This window comes from Simochromis diagramma, unplaced genomic scaffold, assembly GCF_900408965.1.
Source record: "Simochromis diagramma unplaced genomic scaffold, fSimDia1.1 OVJJ01000438.1, whole genome shotgun sequence".
NCBI classification, from domain to species: domain Eukaryota; kingdom Metazoa; phylum Chordata; class Actinopteri; order Cichliformes; family Cichlidae; genus Simochromis; species Simochromis diagramma.
Genome location: NW_024387263.1, coordinates 484,867 through 502,831, shown reverse-complemented (window position 1 = coordinate 502,831; position 17,965 = coordinate 484,867). Strand labels below are relative to the sequence as shown.

General features: G+C 41.7%; 2 protein-coding genes across 5 annotated transcripts in view; both read right to left on the bottom strand.

Moving 5' to 3' along the window:
* The window catches only part of LOC120715370 (butyrophilin-like protein 1), a 76,327-nt gene that overhangs the window by 30,595 nt on the left and 27,767 nt on the right, over positions 1–17,965 (bottom strand). Inside the window, exon 4 of one of the 2 annotated variants that reach the window (XR_005691612.1) lies at positions 8,927–8,938. The exons of the other annotated variant lie outside the window; for it this stretch is intronic. The gene's annotated coding sequence lies outside the window, so the exon portion shown is untranslated. Of the gene's footprint in view, positions 1–8,926; positions 8,939–17,965 lie in introns of those variants that run through there. 2 annotated transcript variants of the gene reach the window in all.
* Positions 2,953–4,630, bottom strand: LOC120715386 (butyrophilin subfamily 2 member A1-like). 3 transcript variants are annotated; one of them, XM_040002379.1, is made up of 4 exons: positions 4,482–4,630; positions 3,794–4,012; positions 3,429–3,707; positions 2,953–3,334 (listed from the first exon to the last, which is right to left on the bottom strand). In XM_040002379.1, the coding sequence occupies exons 2-4, from the start codon at positions 3,804–3,806 to the stop codon at positions 3,216–3,218; spliced, it is 411 nt and encodes a 136-aa protein (XP_039858313.1). In that variant the 5' UTR covers positions 3,807–4,012; positions 4,482–4,630; the 3' UTR covers positions 2,953–3,215. The 3 variants fall into 3 exon arrangements, with proteins under 3 accessions (XP_039858313.1, XP_039858312.1, XP_039858311.1); XM_040002378.1 differs by lacking the exon at positions 3,794–4,012 and having other exon boundaries at positions 3,429–3,726; XM_040002377.1 differs by lacking the exon at positions 3,794–4,012.

Here is a 17,965-nt window from a genome sequence, read left to right as displayed (position 1 = left end):
GTCACGGTCAGATTTAGTGACCTCTGTTCGCTCACACAGGCAGCATTTTAGGTCTTCAGTACACCAGCGCCTGATGTTACAGACCTGTTCGTATCCGGGGTTTGTCCTCGATGATCTCCCCGAGACTCACGATTGATTTCAGGTCCAGACTCTGGGTTAGCCATTTCATTATTATTACCAGCATCTTCATTATTTCAGTGTCATCATTGTGACGTCAGGGTTGTAGTCGTTATGTCGTGTTAAAAATCTCTGGCTTTTTATAAAATGTGTGAAAATCTTTAGTCAAGCGACGATGAGACCCTTAAAGATTCCCGTCCTGTTCTCTTGCATCTTATGAGGATTTTCAGTGAGTTCATTAGTGTCAGTATTGACTTCCACTGCTGCTGGAAAATCGAACCTCGCAGTTAGTGAGAGGATCATCTCTTCAACCATAACAGCCATCGAGGCAGCAAAAAGGTTCACGGGTTGTTGTCCCTGTAAATTCATCTGAAAATGAAAGAGTTAACAGTGAGTGTCAGATTGTCAAATCCAGTACGTGGTTAACATGTTGTGTTTGTGTGTCGCATCACAGTGTGACAGCACTCAGTGTGACAGCACTCAGTGCATTAAACCTTTTATAACTTTGATATTTCCTGTTATGAAGCTGGCAGGCAGCTGGAAGCAGAAACATAAACAATGACTCTTTTTATGCTTTTGTCTGTTGAGCCGGTCGGACGAGAAGTCAAAGCGTACGAACGCTTTCATAGAACAGCATCACATTTACCAGGAGTGCACAGTGGAAGTGGTGGCTGTAAGCATGTGCAGTTTATGGTAAATGGCCTATATTTGTATAGCGCTCTACTAGTCCCTAAGGACCCCAAGGTCACCCTCAAACTGAACGCTGTTTTACCTCCAGCTGGTTTGCATAAACATAATCTCAACACTCAGCTGCTTCCAAGGAAGGATCTCATCCTGCTGCTGGACTCTAACATCAGCCTTTACCTGCTCTGCAGATGTTGAGACCTGAACGGTCACTTAAACCAGGACCAGGAACACTGAGTCAGACCAGCTGCAGCCTGAAGTGGAGTCAGCAGGATTAGACTCTCACAGCAGGGTCGTGTGGTCGTCATTTTCTTTTTGTTGCAGTGCACACCGCTCACCCCACAGAAAACATGTAACACTGAACGCTGTGTTTAATTAGGACCTCAGCAGGCGAGAAAAGATCCACAGGTGCTTTGTGTCCTGAATCATCCACAGCTGTGGAGCTGTGTGGCCTGCTGCTGTTTCTCACTTTGCTGCTGTTTGTCTGACAAAGGTGTTCAAACGAGCAGCGACTCGTGGCCCAAAGAGTCGTCCCTGCAAGTTTTTGTAATGTGGACAGTTATAAGAGGCTGACGCAGCAGCTGAGCCACCTCATTACTTAAGCAGCTTAAGTCTGAACCGTTTTAGAATTACAGACAGTTTTAAACACAGTTCTCATATTTCAGAGGCTGGCCTTTCACTTCTAGGTTTGATTATTAAAGATGAGAAACATGCACAACAGGGATCAAAGATTTAGCATAGTTAGCATGTTGAAAACACACTCAGGATTCACACAGCTCCTGTGGGTAAATACTGTGCTTTTATTTATTGTATATCATCACACTTCATTATAAACAGCCTCCATCACTGCTGGATGTCATCACAAAATATCCCACAGACTCTTCTGGAAGGACACAGAGACTTTCCCACGCCAGCCAAGAGACATAATCAACACTGCGTCTGCCCCGGGGCCTCCAGCCTCACCCACAAAACATGCAGGGGTGTGTGTGTGTGTGTGTTTGGGTGTGTGTGTTTGTGTGGGTGTTTTGCGGGGGAGGGGGGAGGGGGGTTCGTCAGATGTCACCTCAACTGACTTCTTTCAATCTGTAGGACTGATTACTCCAGAATGACTGAACCCCTCACCCTGATACCTTTTGTAGGAGGCTTATTTCTCAGAATTCTTTCCTATATTTATCATCTAGATTCTCACTATTAGCAGGCAATAATGTGTAATATTTAATGTTCAGTGATGCATAATATTTTTTATAATCACGTTTGTGGTGGCTGTCCTGTGAGGAACCACGTCTCTCTGAGTAAACAGCTGTTAATGAGCTCAGAGGATCAGGCCAACACTCTCATTTACGACTATATTAAACATTTGACTCATTTAAATATCACAGCTGATTTTAAAGGCCTGAGCAATGATGCAGGTAACTGTCAGCATCTACACAGGGATTACAACCGAATGTAACATGAAGGCAGTGTTTTAGTACTTTACTTGAACTTGGCTGTTCAATGAAACTGGACCTGGCAGCAGTTCCCTCTTCATCATCACAGCTTCCATTACTGACAAGCAACAAGTTATTAAAAGTTTCATGTATCACATGTGCTGGATGCTGCGTTTAGTAAGAAGAAACTGTTCTGATTACAAACTCTGATCATCAACCGTGACTGACTGTGTCGACCGCCTTATGCTCAAACACGGCGTTCTTTATGGAAAAGTTGCGGTTAGCTCAGCAATAAAACACCCAGCTCTCACTGCCAGTACCCACAAGAAGTCAAGAAGTAGTAAAAGTTAGACTCTCCAGCTGCACCACCTTCAAGCATCCACCAGGAGCTCCAAGCAGGTCAAGTACTCGGAGCTGATTTTCATGTGTACAATTATATGTGACACTCAGGACCTCCAGTGTAACCTGTAGGAAAACCCCAGCTCACGTGCACCGAACCAGGGTGATACAAGCACGCCCTCCCCCACCCTTTCACTCCAGAGAGTTCCTGAATCTGAGCTGTGAAGTGAGCCTGTATCTGTTAGGCTCCCTCCCAATCAGAGAGGTGATATTCATATACCAAAAACCAGTTTTAGCCACCGGGGATCAGTCCACCACCCTGCATCTGGCCATTATAAATACAGCTCTGATATCAGGATTCATCATAATAATGAGCAGATAAAGGGCAGAGCCTCAATTTGTATCCAGTGGGGATAAAAACATGAATGTGCTTCAATGTGAACCATGATGTTTAAACACTTTTAAAGCAGTTTAGCATGTTTTAAAACCTTATCCACATCCATATCCACGTTATCCACTGAGTCTTCACTTACCCAACTTTATTTTTCATTAATACAATGTTGGTATAAATAACATATCAGCCTTAAAACCAGAGGAACAGAAGAGCAGAGAATAAAAAATACAGATGAAAGTATCTGCTGTCTGTTATCAACAACATTTAATACAAGCTGAGAACAGCAACAGAGACGCAAACACAGCGACAGAGAATCCAGAAGCAAATACAGAAACGATCACACCGACTCCATCGCAGGACTCGAACAGCTGATCTGAAACACATTACAGAAGCCTGCTGTTACAAAGATAGTTTCTAAACACACTGATCATAACCTTTAGCAATCAAATCAGAGTCTGTGGCCTCACCTGGAACGTGGATCTCTTCTTCAGTCACATGGCCGATCTCCTCCTGTGTAGCCACGCAGTGGAAGATGTTGGTGTTTGTCCTGGTCACCGTGGTGAGGAGGGTGATGTCATAGCGGCCGTCTCTGTGTGACACCTGTGGCTGCTCAGCAGGAAGGATGTTCCCATGGCTGTCCCTCCACTCCACTCTAGGCTTCGGAGACGCACCTCTGACCTCACACCTGAGCTGCACCCTGTACTCCGTGATGTTCAGGATCCCAACAAACGGCTTCGGAGCTGCACCTGTGAACACAGCATGAAGCTACAGCACAAGGAGGGTGATGTTTCAGCATTCAGGTGAATTTTAAGGTGGTTTCTGGTTTAGTGACCTCCCAGTGGCATTAGCCTTCAGCTCACACTGAGGTGGTTTGGCACAGTGCTGAGTGATGGTAATGAGAATGTCACAGACTGAAAAGGATGAAGAGTCCACTCAGAGACCAGCTGCTGTGTTTGAGCTTGCTGTGACGAGCCGACGTGCCTGAACTCCTCCTGCTGTCATCACGATAACAAAGAGCAGCACTGGAAGATAAGCTGTCACTCTCCTCCCTCTGCAGAGTAGAAGGCTGTTAAACTGAAGTGTGCTGAGCAGGACCTGCGACATCATCATTAACCTGCAATCTTTCCAATGGTTTCTTCTGTGTTTAATACCAGAAGACCAATTCTTAGTGATATCTAGTAGAAAGAAATGTCTTTGTTAAGTTTTCACACCAACATCGTGGTGATTTGAGAACTGAATTTGTTTGAAGCAGTAATTACGTCTCCTTCATTGTTGTTTAGCAGATATTTCGGTCTTTCTCTCCACTGTGACGGGACAGCTCGGACCGCAGTGAGGAAACACTCAACACTTGTATCTTTAAATCTAGTTGTTGTTTACCTCATCACTGACAGTTGTGAACCATGAGTGGGGAAAACGAATCAACACCAACATTAAAGGGATAATTCACCATTTTTGGATACATCTCGCTGCTGTGTTAAATCAGTAGAAGAGCTTTACTGTCTCAGCATTAGTGTTCTTACCGTTTTCATGTCCTGTTGTTACTGCAGTCACAGTCAGAAGAAAGAGGCACAAAAATAAAAGCTGCAGAGTTTTTGCCTTAAAAACAGAAGAAAACATGACGCGGAGTAAAAACGTTCCTCTGTGCTGCGTCGATCACGCTACTGACGCTCTGCAGCGGATACTCTGGTCGAGTGAGTTTAGGAAACAAGCTTCAGTCACCAGTGGGAGGAGCGTGTGTGTGTGTGTGTGTGTTAGTTCTGTTAAGCTTTGCATAAAAAACATCAACATGTTCAACAATCCAGGTTATTAATGAGTGCATAACGACATAAATGCAAACTCATGAATGAGAACTTCAGCGCTCACACTTACAGGCATAAAGTGTTTAATATAAAAGGTCAGTAAGAAGAAAGCAGACATGTTTCAGCGCCGGTCCTTCCTCAGAGTTTCATGAAACATGTGAACACACGTCTCCGGCTCTCGCTGTAAGAACCACAGATTACAGATTAAAGCCTTCGAGGTCTGAACTCGTTTCTCTCCTGTTGACTCTGAGCTGTTTCAGTGTTCCTGGCCTGGAAGCTACAGCGTGAACGACACCATGAACCTGTATTAGGAGGCACGATCTGTGGCTTTCAGTGTTATGAAGGAGGTTCCCTTTTCACTGGTGCACATCACCAACATACACTGAAGACCTAACCTGGGGCAGGCTGGACGAGATCCAGAGATTATAGAGATCACAACAGCTTACTGTGAAATCCTAGAAGGAGGGTCCAAAGACTTTCCTGAAGAGCATCAAGTAAAAAAAAAAGAATATTTTCAGACCTGCTTTTCTCCTGTTAGCTGAAATTCTGTCTTCAGGCTAAACTGTATCACCAACACAGCAGCTCTTTTGCAGTTTTACTGACCAAAGCACTCAAAGCTCACACTCTGCTGCTTTTAACTTGTAATATAAATAACAGGAAAACCTTCATTTATGCCATATTTAGGAAATTTATTTATTTTGTTTATTTTTTTATCTCTTCATATTTTTCTAAAGTCATAGTTTTACTTGCTGTGTAAAATCAGTCGCTCTGCTATCAGTAGACCTGTCCGTGTCTGTGATTGGTCAGAGATTGATAAGTATTCAAATGTGACGGCAGAAACTGAGACTCATCAGTCCAGGCAACATTGTTGCAGCTTTCTATTGTCCAGTTTTGGTGAGTGTGTGTGTGCAGTCTCAGTTTCCTGTTCTTAGCTGACAGAGTGGCACTTAGTCTGGTCTTCTGCTGCTGTGGCCCAGCTTCTTCAAGTTCTTAGATGCTCTTCTGCACACTTTGGTTGTAACAATAGGTTATTTTACTTCTTGTTGCCTTCCTAGCAGAGAAAGTTGCATAAATATTTTTTCTTCCTTATTCCGATGCTAGCTGTGAAATTCAGCAGGTTGTCTTGACCATGCACATGCTTGACTGCATTGAGTTCCATGAAATGTAATTGGCTGAAATTTGCATTAACACATAGTTGAGGAGGTGTACCTAATAAAGTGGCCAGCAAGTGGACACTTTGTATGAGGTTCAACGAGATTTTTTTAAAATTCAAAACTGTTCAGTAAAAACGTAAAAACTGTAATTTTGCCTGCCTCCAGGTTTGGCGCTATAATACTTTAAAAAATAACTGTCTGTGCAGTGAGTTGAAAGTGAATGATTCATCTATAGCAGGAGTGTGGAGTAAGTACCACAGGATGGCGCACTTTAACTGTGTATGGTAAGGTCATGGATCGTAGTGATTCAGACAAAAAAACTAGATGGTAAATGGACCGATTCTTCTATGGGACTTTTCTACTCTCAAACGCAACACAAGCACTGTCTTCTATGCTGCTAAGTGCCTACTAACTACCATTTACACTGATGGATGCCAGCTGATGCATCGGAGAGCAACTTGGGTTCATATCTTGCTCATATATCTGGCGTGCAGACTGGGAGGAACCACCAACCTGCTCTACCTCCTGAGCCACAGCCACCCCAGCAGTGAAAGTTCCTCCAGTGTTTACTGTTATCTCAACTGTCAGTCACAAAACGGACTCACACTAATTTGTGGTAAAACAACAAACAAACTACTAATTAAACTGAACTGATTAAAGATGGGCAGCTACTCTAAACCAAAACTAGCCTCAAAGTTACATCAGTTTCAGAAAAAAACATTTATTTTCTCTCACAACAAAATAAAAGAAATTATTGGCCTGTCTGGAGGCCTTATACCACTTAAAGATGTCTTTCTTTTCCTTGAGTTTAAACTCCAAATTCAGTGAAGATGTCTTTACAGCTGATCAAACTGCTGGGAGTATTGTGCCAAAGATGGTTCATTTTAGTTCTTAACCAGCTCCACATCAGCCTGATTTTGTCATTTTTAAAATGAAAAAAATAATACTGTTACTTTTTTTAAATCTTTCTATTAAATCGTGTCATCCTTTTCCTGTCTGTCCTTTTGTTTCTGCGATGTTCCACATTTGATGTTGACGTTATTTTTGTTGTTACCCAGCAGTTTGTAATAAAGGTCGTTCAGCGTGACGGGAGATTAAATTTAACATCCATCACTTTTTCTGTTTCTCTCTGTGATGATGGCAGATTAACAACAGTTAAAATGTTCCTCTAAGGATTTCCTCACTTTGCTGTACAACGTGCTGTTTGTTTGTTTTTACTTTTGCTGCTTCACGCAGCATCACAGCTCAGTGCTCCATCTACAGGTGCATCCACAAGAAGCTGAAGGTGGAGAGCAAACAGATGTAATGATGGACAGTGCAATTTGAAGATAATATGGTTTCACTAATAAACATTACTTCTGCACAAAACAAATGTACAACACAGAGCAATTATTTAGAAAAGTATCTTTATTGAAAGAGGTGCAAAAGATCCACATTCTATTTTCAAAAATATACAAGAAATGTGGTTTAGAAAAAACATTTTAAAAAATAAATGGTAAATGGCCTGTATTTATATAGCGCTTCACTAGTCCCTAAGGACCCCAAAGCGCTTTACATATCCAGTCATCCACCCATTCACACACACATTCACACACTGGTGATGGCAGCTACATTGTAGCCACAGCCACCCTGGCTGCCGGACACTGGCGCCACCGGGCCCACCGAACCAGCAACCTTCCAATTACAAGGCGAACTCCCAACTCTTGAGCCACGATAAACGTAATGGCTGCATGTCAATGATATATGAGCGACTGTGCACTGAGCAACAATTCATTTTTCAGTAAAATGACAAAAACTGTCATTATGAATTCTTTTACATGTTGATATGATGCTGTTATGATAGTTTTCAAACACTGATCAAAAAGATAAAAAATAGAATAAAATTTGAGAATGAAATCAAGGTTCAGGCTAAATCCACACGTACCCGGGTATTTTTGAAAACGCAGATTTTTCTATGCGTTTGCACCTTTCGTCCACACGTAAACGGCGTTTTCGGTCACTGAAAACGAAGATTTCTAAAAACGCCGGCCAGGGTGGATATTTTCGAAAACTCAGTTTTTGCGTTTACGTGTGGACGAGGAAAACGGAGAAAACGCAGCGTCAAAGGTGTGCGCCTGTTTTGACGTCACACTGTGCGCCAGGTTATTGTTTCGGTGAAATGAATTTCTACAATACTGTTAATTCTACTCTCTGCAGTGTTTAAATGCTTACATACACACACAGTTACTGTCCCTCCACACATACGACTCTGTTCTGCTTCTATGCCCCAGCTTTGTTTACTATTTCCCACCGAGGCTTCTAGACTTCTGTTGGCCAACAACATCTACATGGTTAGGAATCTAGCGCCACCTGCTGCTTTGACATGTTCTTAGCAGCGTTTTCCTTCATTTCTGCCTTTACGTGTGGACGGGATTATTTTTTAAAACGAAAACGGAAAATCTCCGTTTTCAAAAATACCCGTGTACGTGTGGACGTAGCCTTATACACTTGAAAAACAAACTGACATATTTCCAAGCAGAAAACACTTTCATTCTGAAAAGTCATAGAAGCCGACTGGCTGAACAGCGCCTTTAAAAATATTTACTGTACAACAATTATTTACATGGCGTAATTTACATGACAGACACACACAATGTTATGAGCAGAAGCACAAGAAAAAGTGAGTAGCTCAATACAAGTGCAATGTAAACAAAACCCACAAACATTCTTACATTTAAACAGTACGACTCTATAAAAATAGCATGTAATTACCGTATTTTTGGGACCATAAGGAGAACTGGATTATAAGACGTATTAAGCGAAACAAAAACAGTCAGATACATCAAACTTCACTCAACTCATTAACAGGCCAATCACATCCCTTTTGCTGTGATTGTGATTGGCCTGTTCAGCACTTTGAATTCCAACAGCTACTTTTTCAGTGCAACTTTTGTAATGTTCAGCCAGAGAGCAACAATCAGTATCCTGTCAAAGTAAGGAATAAAAATCATAGACTTAGTATAAAGCCTCACAAATATCTTCAAACTCTAGGAGGCTGTGTTACGACCCGGCTCAAAAGTCACAACATAAAAAAGGAGATGAATACCAGAGTGTTAGTCAGAAGAGGTTTTATCTTAAAATGGCATAGCAAGTTGGCTAAAATAGCTGGTACCACCAAGGCAAAGACTAGTGAGCTCTTCAGGAAGCTTGCCTCAGGTATGCTTTTGTCCACACCTGACTAGGTGTGGCCAATTAGCACCAGCTGACCACACTGAGCAGATCAGAGGCTGCAGAGGGACGTAACACCTCCCTTAAAAGGGTTCCTCTAGGACCCCTAAATTTATTAAAACCCCTCTGAAGCCTTCAGGTCCTTGACCCACAAACCTGGAATAAAAGTAAAAGCTAACAGAAGCAAGTAAAGCAAGCATACTAGTGACCAACCACAAAATGGAGAGCTATGGCCACACAATGATCACATCAAGGGTGGCTCAGCACCTGGCCAACACCACTCACAAGTGATCCAACCACAGTAGCCATATTCCCCACAACACTAAAGGTCACAGCACAAAACACTCAGCACACGAGGATCTCATTAGCATCCATCAACACACATTATGCCAACTTAAAAATGACCCATCCGCCTCAGCTACAGACCATAATTAACAAATTGTCTCAAACCTCTCGCCGAGTTTGGTGCCACTTGTTTACTATGTGCAACTCCCAGCCTGAAATGCTACAAAAACAATAAAACTTTACCTGTCTAGTCTTCAGTGGTGTACCGGGCTCGAGGCAACTTTAAACGCAAATTCAAGGGTACCGAACCCTCAAGCGTACCCCCATCCAGGATAACCACCAAACACAATAAACTAAAACAACAAGCAAAACAACAAACAAGTGCTTCGATGGAAGCACAGCCACCCAGAACGGATGCGAGGGAATGCACAAAGCACCACATACAAACACCGGGACATGAACACACGGTAATTATATATGCATAAATGCTGACAATGACAAAGACTTATAATAATAATAATGGATTGCATTATGCCCTCAAAGCGCTTTATAATTCCACTATTCATTCACTCTCACATTTACACACTGGTGAAGGCAAACCACAGTTTAGCCACAGCTGCCCTGGAGCAGACAGACAAAGGCGAGGCTGCCATATCGCGCCATCTGTCCCTCTGGCCAACACCAGTAGGCGGTAGGTGAAGTGTCACAACGACCGAGACTGTCCGAGCCGGGGCTCGAAAAGGCAACCTTCCGATTACAAGACGAACACCCAACTCTTGAGCCACGATTTCTCACAGAAGCCTAAATCAAACCTTAGTCAACATTATTAGTGTTCCCTTTGCAGTTCTCCAAAAGCATAGCATAACACAATGCTTCAAGGATTACAGATATTTAAAAACAATTCTGATGCCAGCAGCAGGTTAGACTTCAGAGGGTGAACTGTGCTGGACATTTGATCTAAGACAGTTTCATCAGATTGTTTTAGGGGTTTTACTTGAATCAATGTAACAAGCTAATCCACCCACTCTTTTTTAAATTAATGGTGTTATTAATTGTTGAACCCATTCTCACACACACACAGATAACTTTTATGTGCACCTTCATCTTTGTACACAGTGCTTTCTAACTAACTGGCACATACACACGGAGAATCTGTGTTTCAGTAGTTTGCCCATGAACAGTGTGAAGTAGCTGGGGATCAAACTGCTGAACCGTTCCTTAGAACTTGTAATTCTTCTGGGCCCGCTTCAGAACCTGGTGCTGTTGTCTCCTCTGAGGAACTGTTTGCATTCCTAAGGCAGCCTGAAAACACATTTTCATGAAGTTAACTTTTAGAAATCTTACAGAAATTATTTGCTATTCCAAAAACATTTTAATCTCATTCTAATTCAACACACACAGACAGAAACTGACTCAAAGTCTATATCCGGGTTTAAGTGGGTCAGCGATTTATTTGCCAGGAATCAAAGAAAAACCTGCAGCTAAACCTATAAAATTAAAAAGTAACTGAAGCAGAATAAATACAAAATGAGCAGAAAGCATCACTCTAAAATCAGATTAGAATACTTTAAAAACCACATACAAGGACAATCCCAAAAGTAAGATCTCGAAAAAATTGGTGACATAGAGAAACTGTACAGCTGTTGGCCACATTGTTGTAGTTGGTGCTTCCTCCACTCCCAAATAAGCATGCACAGCTTTGCTGGGAAGCAGACCAGGAGTGACATGTTTAGCCGCATGTTCTGCTTAAATTGCTGGCTGTCTGAGTGGTGTCCCAGAAACGATGTGGGCTTCATAGATAACTGGCAAACCTTCTGGAGGAAACCTGGTCTTGTTAGGAGAGACGGCATCCATCCTACTTTGGATGGAGCAGCTCTCATTTCTAGAAATATGGACAAATTTATTAAACCCCCCAAAATATGACTATCCAGAGGTTGCGGTGTGGCAGCAATTTTTCACACCAGCCTATTAATCAACCAAAGACCAAGACAGACTTTTAATTCATTTGAAAGCCTGATGCTTAGCCTCGTCCACCTCAGCTGTAAAACTCAGAAACCAGTCTTACTTGTTATCATCTATCGTCCACCTGGGCCTTACACAGAGTTTCTCTCTGATTTCTCAGACTTTTTATCTGATTTAGTTCTGAGCTCAGATAAAATAATTATTGTGGTGATTTTAACATCCATGTAGATGCTAAAAATGACAGCCTCAACATGGCATTTAATCTGTTATTAGACTCAATTGGCTTCTCTCAAAATGTAAAAGAACCCACCCACCACTTTAATCACACTCTAGATCTTGTTTTAACATATGGCATAGAAACTGAACATTTAACAGTGTTTCCTGAAAACCCTCTCCTGTCTGATCATTTCCTGATAACATTTACATTTACAATAATTGATTACACAGCGGTGGAGAGTAGACTTTATCACAGTAGATGTCTTTCTGAAAGCGCTGTAACTAAGTTTAAGAATATAATCCACCCATTGTTATCATCTTCAATGCCCTGTACCAACATAGAGCAGAGCAGCTATCTGAACGCTACCCCAACAGAGGTCGATTATCTTGTTAATAATTTCACCTCCTCACTACGTACGACTCTGGATACTGTAGCTCCTGTGAAAACTAAGGTCTCTAATCAGAAGTACCTGACTCCGTGGTATAATTCTCAAACACGTACCCTAAAGCAGATGACTCGTAAGCTGGAGAGGAAATGGCGTGTCACAAATTTAGAGGATCATCATTTAGCCTGGAGAAATAGTTTGCTGCTTTATAAGAAAGCCCTCCGCATAGCCAGAACATCTTACTATTCATCACTGATTGAAGAAAATAAGAACAACCCCAGGTTTCTCTTCAGCACTGTAGCCAGGCTGACAAAAAGTCAGAGCTCTGTTGAGCCAACCATCCCTTTAACGTTAACTAGTAATGACTTCATGAACTTCTTCACAAATAAAAATTTTATCATTAGAGAAGAAATTACCAGTAATCATCCCACAGATGTAATATTATCTACAGCTACTCTTAGTACCATTGATGTTAAGTTAGACTCTTTTTCTCCAATTGATCTTTCTGAGTTAACTTCAATAATTACTTCCTCCAAGCCATCAACGTGTCTTTTAGACCCCATTCCTACAAAACTGCTCAAAGAAGTCCTGCCATTAATTAATTCTTCTACCCTAAATATGATCCACCTATCTCTAATAATCAGCTATGTACCACAGGCCTTCAAGCTGGCTTTAGCTAATTATAGGCCAATCTCCAACCTTCCTTTCATATCAAACATCCTTGAAAGAGTAGTTGTCAAACAGCTAACAGATCATCTGCAGAGGAATGGTTTATTTGAAGAGTTTCAGTCAGGTTTCAGAGTTCATCACAGCACAGAAACAGCTTTAGTGAAGGTTACAAATGATCTTCTTATGGCCTCTGACAGTGGACTCATCTCTGTGCTTGTCCTGCTAGACCTTAGTGCAGCATTCGATACTGTCGACCATAATATCCTATTAGAGCGATTAGAACATGCTGTAGGTATTACAGGTACTGCACTGCAGTGGTGTGTATCATATCTATCTAATAGACTCCAGTTTGTGCATGTAAATGGAGAGTCCTCTTCACACACTGAGGTTAATTATGGAGTTCCACAGGGTTCAGTGCTAGGACCAATTCTGTTTACATTATACATGCTTCCCTTAGGCAGCATCATTAGAAGACATAGCATACATTTTCACTGCTATGCAGATGACACCCAGCTCTATCTGTCCATGAAGCCAGATAACACACACCAATTAGTTAAACTGCAGGAATGTCTTAAAGACATAAAGACCTGGATGGCCGCTAACTTTCTGCTTCTTAATTCAGATCAAACTGAGGTTATTGTACTCGGCCCTGAAAATCTTAAAAATATGGTATCTAACCAGATTCTTCCTCTGGATGGCATTACCTTGGCCTCCAGTAACACTGTGAGGAACCTTGGAGTCATTTTTGACCAGGACATGTCCTTCAACGCACATATTAAACAAATATGTAAGACTGCTTTCTTCCATTTGTGCAACATCTCTAAAGTTAGAAATATCCTGTCTCAGAGTGACCCTGAAAAACCATTTATTACTTCCAGGCTGGACTACTGTAATTCATTATTATCAGGAAGTCCTAAAAACTCACTGAAAAGTCTTCAGTTAATCCAAAATGCTGCAGCAAGAGTCCTGACAGGGACTAGAAAGAGAGAGCAGATTTCTCCTGTTTTGACTTCCTGTTAAATCCAGAATTGAATTCAAAATCCTGCTCCTCACATACAAGGTCTTAAATAATCAGGCCCCATCTTATCTTAATGACCTTGTAGTACCATATCACCCTATTAGAGCACTTCACTCTCACACTGCAGGCCTACTTGTTGTTCCTAGAGTATTTAAAAGTAGAATGGGAGGCAGAGCCTTCAGTTTTCAGGCCCCTCTTCTGTGGAACCAGCTTCCAGTTTGCTGTGGTGGTGTGGAGAGGTTACAGCCGGTTGTTTGGCATGAATTTCAGTACAAAGGAGTGGGAGACCATCAATTCCCCAAGAGTCATGAAGGTTGAGGAAAAGATCGGCGGATTACTCTGGATGCTCACTGCATTTTAGTTCTTGAGGTTTCCCAAAGCACCATCCACAGGATTTTAACAGACAAGTTGCAATATCGGAAGGTGTGTGCAACACGGGTACCACGAAGGCTGACAGAAGACCATGGCAATGAGTTGATTCTTCCCGTGAATTTCTTCGCCGCTATGCAAATGAAAAGGACATCTTCTTGGACTCGATTGTCATTGGTGACAAAATCAGGGGTTCCACTTTGCACCTGAGACCATACAACAATCATGCAAGTGGCGGCATACCTCTTCGCCCAAGCCGTGAAAATTCAAACAAACACAGTCCGCTGATAAAGTCATGGCAACTGTGTTTTGGGACCGAAAGGGGGTATTGTTGATCGACTTTCTGCCTGCTGGGACCAGAATAGATGCTGACAGGTACTGTGAAATACTGAAAACAACTCAGAAGGGCAATACAGAACCGGAGAAGAGGAATGTTAAGCAAGGGTGTAAGCATTTTCCATGACAACGCTTGTCCACAAGTTGCCTGTCAAGCCGTCGCTGTCCTGCAAAACTTTGGTTGGAACCTCATCACCCACCCTATAGCCCGGACTTGTCACCCAGTAACAACCACCTGCTCCCCAAATTCCCCAAGAACATTTGCCCGGAAGGCGATTCTGCTCTGACGAAGAGGTGAAAGGTTAGGTTCAAAGCTTCATGAAGGACATGACAGCGAGCTGGTATGACATGGGCATTCTAAAACTGCCACAGCGTCTACAAAAATGCATTGACTGAAATGGTGATTATGTAGAAAAATAAATAATTCGTCAACCCTTCAAATTATGTAAATATTATGGAAAATAAATGGTTGTTTGTATTTCTAAAACAATAGGAGACCTTACTTTTGGGATTGCTCTCGTAATAATACAATTGATAATACAATATTAATGTTACAATTCATTAATATATTTAACATATTGGTCGCTTTACACAGCATATTATTAAATAATTACTTCAACTTACCTCTGTTAGAGTGTATTGAGATAGTCTTTGTAGCCACAAGCACAGGCAGAACTAAAGCAAAACTTAGCATTCCAATGAACCATACAGCCAATCCAGTGATAAATTGTCCACGTGTGCCTTTAAACAGGTTTTCTGAAAGACATCACAAAAACCTTGTGTGATGCAGAGAATGTATTTAAATCATATAATTAATTGAATAAACCTCAAAAGAAACGCTCCTAAAAGCTTTGAAACTTTAAATCCAATGAACACAACCAAACACTGTGGAGATTCTCATCTGACAAATTGATCTTTTGATCAATCTGTTGCACACTAATATTTTGTGAACCTGCCTTTAGCTTAGACTTAGCACTGAAACACAGCATATTTTCAATGAGCTTATGCAATGTCACAGCATGTACAGCATGTGAGGTAAATCCCCTGTTGAGTTTGTAAGTTTGCTCAGAAATAAACAGCGTCTAAACTTTATGGTTGTTTCATTTTATTGACCCCCTGCAACACATGACTTACTACATGGTGGAGAAACCTTTGCTAGCAAGCACAATAATAAGACATTTCTCATGGTTTGTCGTCACGTTTGCACACATCTCAGGAGGTATTTTGGCCCGCTGCTTTTTACAAAAACTCTAAATCCTTCAGGTTTCTTCACTTTCACGTAGCATCTCCATGCTTGAGCTCCCTCCTCAGATTATCTAAAGAATTGATGTCTGAAGACTGGCCAGGTCACTCCACAATCTTAATTTTCCTTTTCTTTAGCTACTCTTTTGTTGTCTTGGTGATACGTTTTGGGACATTGTCATCCATCTACTACTCATCTTCGATGTTCTTGCTGAAGAAGAGAGGTTTGGGGTACCTGGTCCCCTCTACTGGCCCCTTGGTGAAGTCATCCTGTACCCTTCGCAAAAAACAAAACAAAAAAACAAACAAAAAAAAAAAGCCCCCAAAGATGAATGTGTTCACCTCTGTGTCTGACTGTGGGGATGGTGTTCTTTCAGCCATTCTCAGCATTTCTCTTCCTCCAAACACGGCAGAAAAGCTAGATTTTGGTTTTATCACACCTCAGCACTTTCGCCCGAGCCTTCTCTGACTCACTTATATTTTCAGTGGCAAACTTAAGACAGTCCTGTAGTTGCAAGATTTCAGTCCATTGCAGTCTAGTGTGTTACCAGTGGTGTTGTTGGTGACTGTGGTTCCAGCTACCTTCAGATCATTAACAAGCTCCTCCTGTTTAGTTTCATCCCTTTCTTGTGATCATCTACGCCCCATGATAGGACTGGGACAAATCATACCGTTCACTGTAATACCGGTGTAATGTTGGGCAATGATAAGAAAATGAAATATCGCGATAGAATATGGGTAAAATGCGCATACGCAGTGCCTGTTTTCATACGCACATGGTGGAAAAAGCATGGCAGCGACGGAGAATGAGAAGGGCGAAAGCGGATCGTTGAATGAAACAGATGAACCAGAACTGGTTTGTAAAAATGCTGCAACTTCAGTGGTGTGGAACTGGTTTAGCTGTCGTCCGTCAGATACACAACAAAGCACTATTTTTGGTAGAGCATGCTAGCGGGCCGTCGTTATTACCGATATTACCGAAACGATTTGATGTGCTACATGGCGCTCAAAAATCTGTCAAAATTTTTTAGTACGACTTTGCTAAGCTACGAAGTCGCGCCGCTTGATGGATTGTCGGAGTATTACAGCTATCGTAGGCGGAGCCTCGCGGAGTGATACATACTGTGCTTCAACATAATGTTACCGTATTGTGTGTGTATAAACTCTTTTTAAGTTTTGTGGATATTATACATGGTTATGCTGAGTTTCCACTGGAAACGCCTTTTGGTTAAACTGTCAGCAAGGAATTTGCATTTGCACTGTTACATTTTTATATAACTTTAATGTACTTAAAAAACAGCTGCTTGTTTAATTGATGGGGTATTTTTTGCACTAAAAAAAGTTGTGGAGTTGTAAATTACTGATGTAATCTGTGTCTCAAATGGCCATAGAGCTGGTCTGGAGGAACAAGAATTCTGGTTGGTATTCCAATGACATTCAAAATCAATTCATGACTTTCATGTAATGATGTACGAATCAAAAATAAAATTCACATAGATTCCACTGAATGTCGTAGCAAATATGGAGGAAAAGCACAGCTTTAAAATTAGCTTGAAGTTTTAGTTGAATTAGTTTTTAATAATTCACTTACAACTACGACATCGCAATTGTAAGTTTCTTGTTCGTGTGGCCGCCATCTTGGTTCAGTGTTTACTGCGATTCCTTTGCAAGGGCCAGCAGTAGCAGAGTTGGAGTGGTTTATGCCCCAGTGTCTAAATAAATGGTGCGGCGGTCCGAGCCACAAATTGAATAGCTGTGTCCGACTGGTCTCTCTACAGTGCAGCCCAATCAATCACAAGATCACACAACGCAGTCCAGGGTGTAGGGAGGCCCCTGCACTGGTTAAGGTTTGACAAACAAGTCTAAGTCTGCAGCTTCACCTCCTCAGCTCAGGCCTGAAAATCTGTTTTCTGCTCTTGATTTCACTCTTTATTAGCTCAGATTAGTTCTCCACACTCTGGACTCTGTTCAGTTCAGCTGCATGCTCTGCAAAGCCACCAAGCCACCCGTTCCTCGCACATTCAGTCCCAGCGTTCCTGCTCTGGTTCTGCTCAAATCTCATCCTCAGCTTGACAGTAATTATTCATCTTTTATTTAACTACAGTCCCATATATGTTTATTTATCAATATCATATAGAGAACTCTGGCTCACATTATAGAAGCCTTCAATGTCTGTAAACAATAATGTTGCTAGGCAACCGAGCATTAATTTCTATGGGGTAACAATGGCGTCCTCGGCAGTTCTAGGTAAATGCAGTCATGTGTGTGTTTTTCCTTTTTAATCCCACACAGCAAATAATTCAATATTTGAGGAATAAGCACATTAAAGTTTTAATTTAACAGAGTCACACAATATTTAAA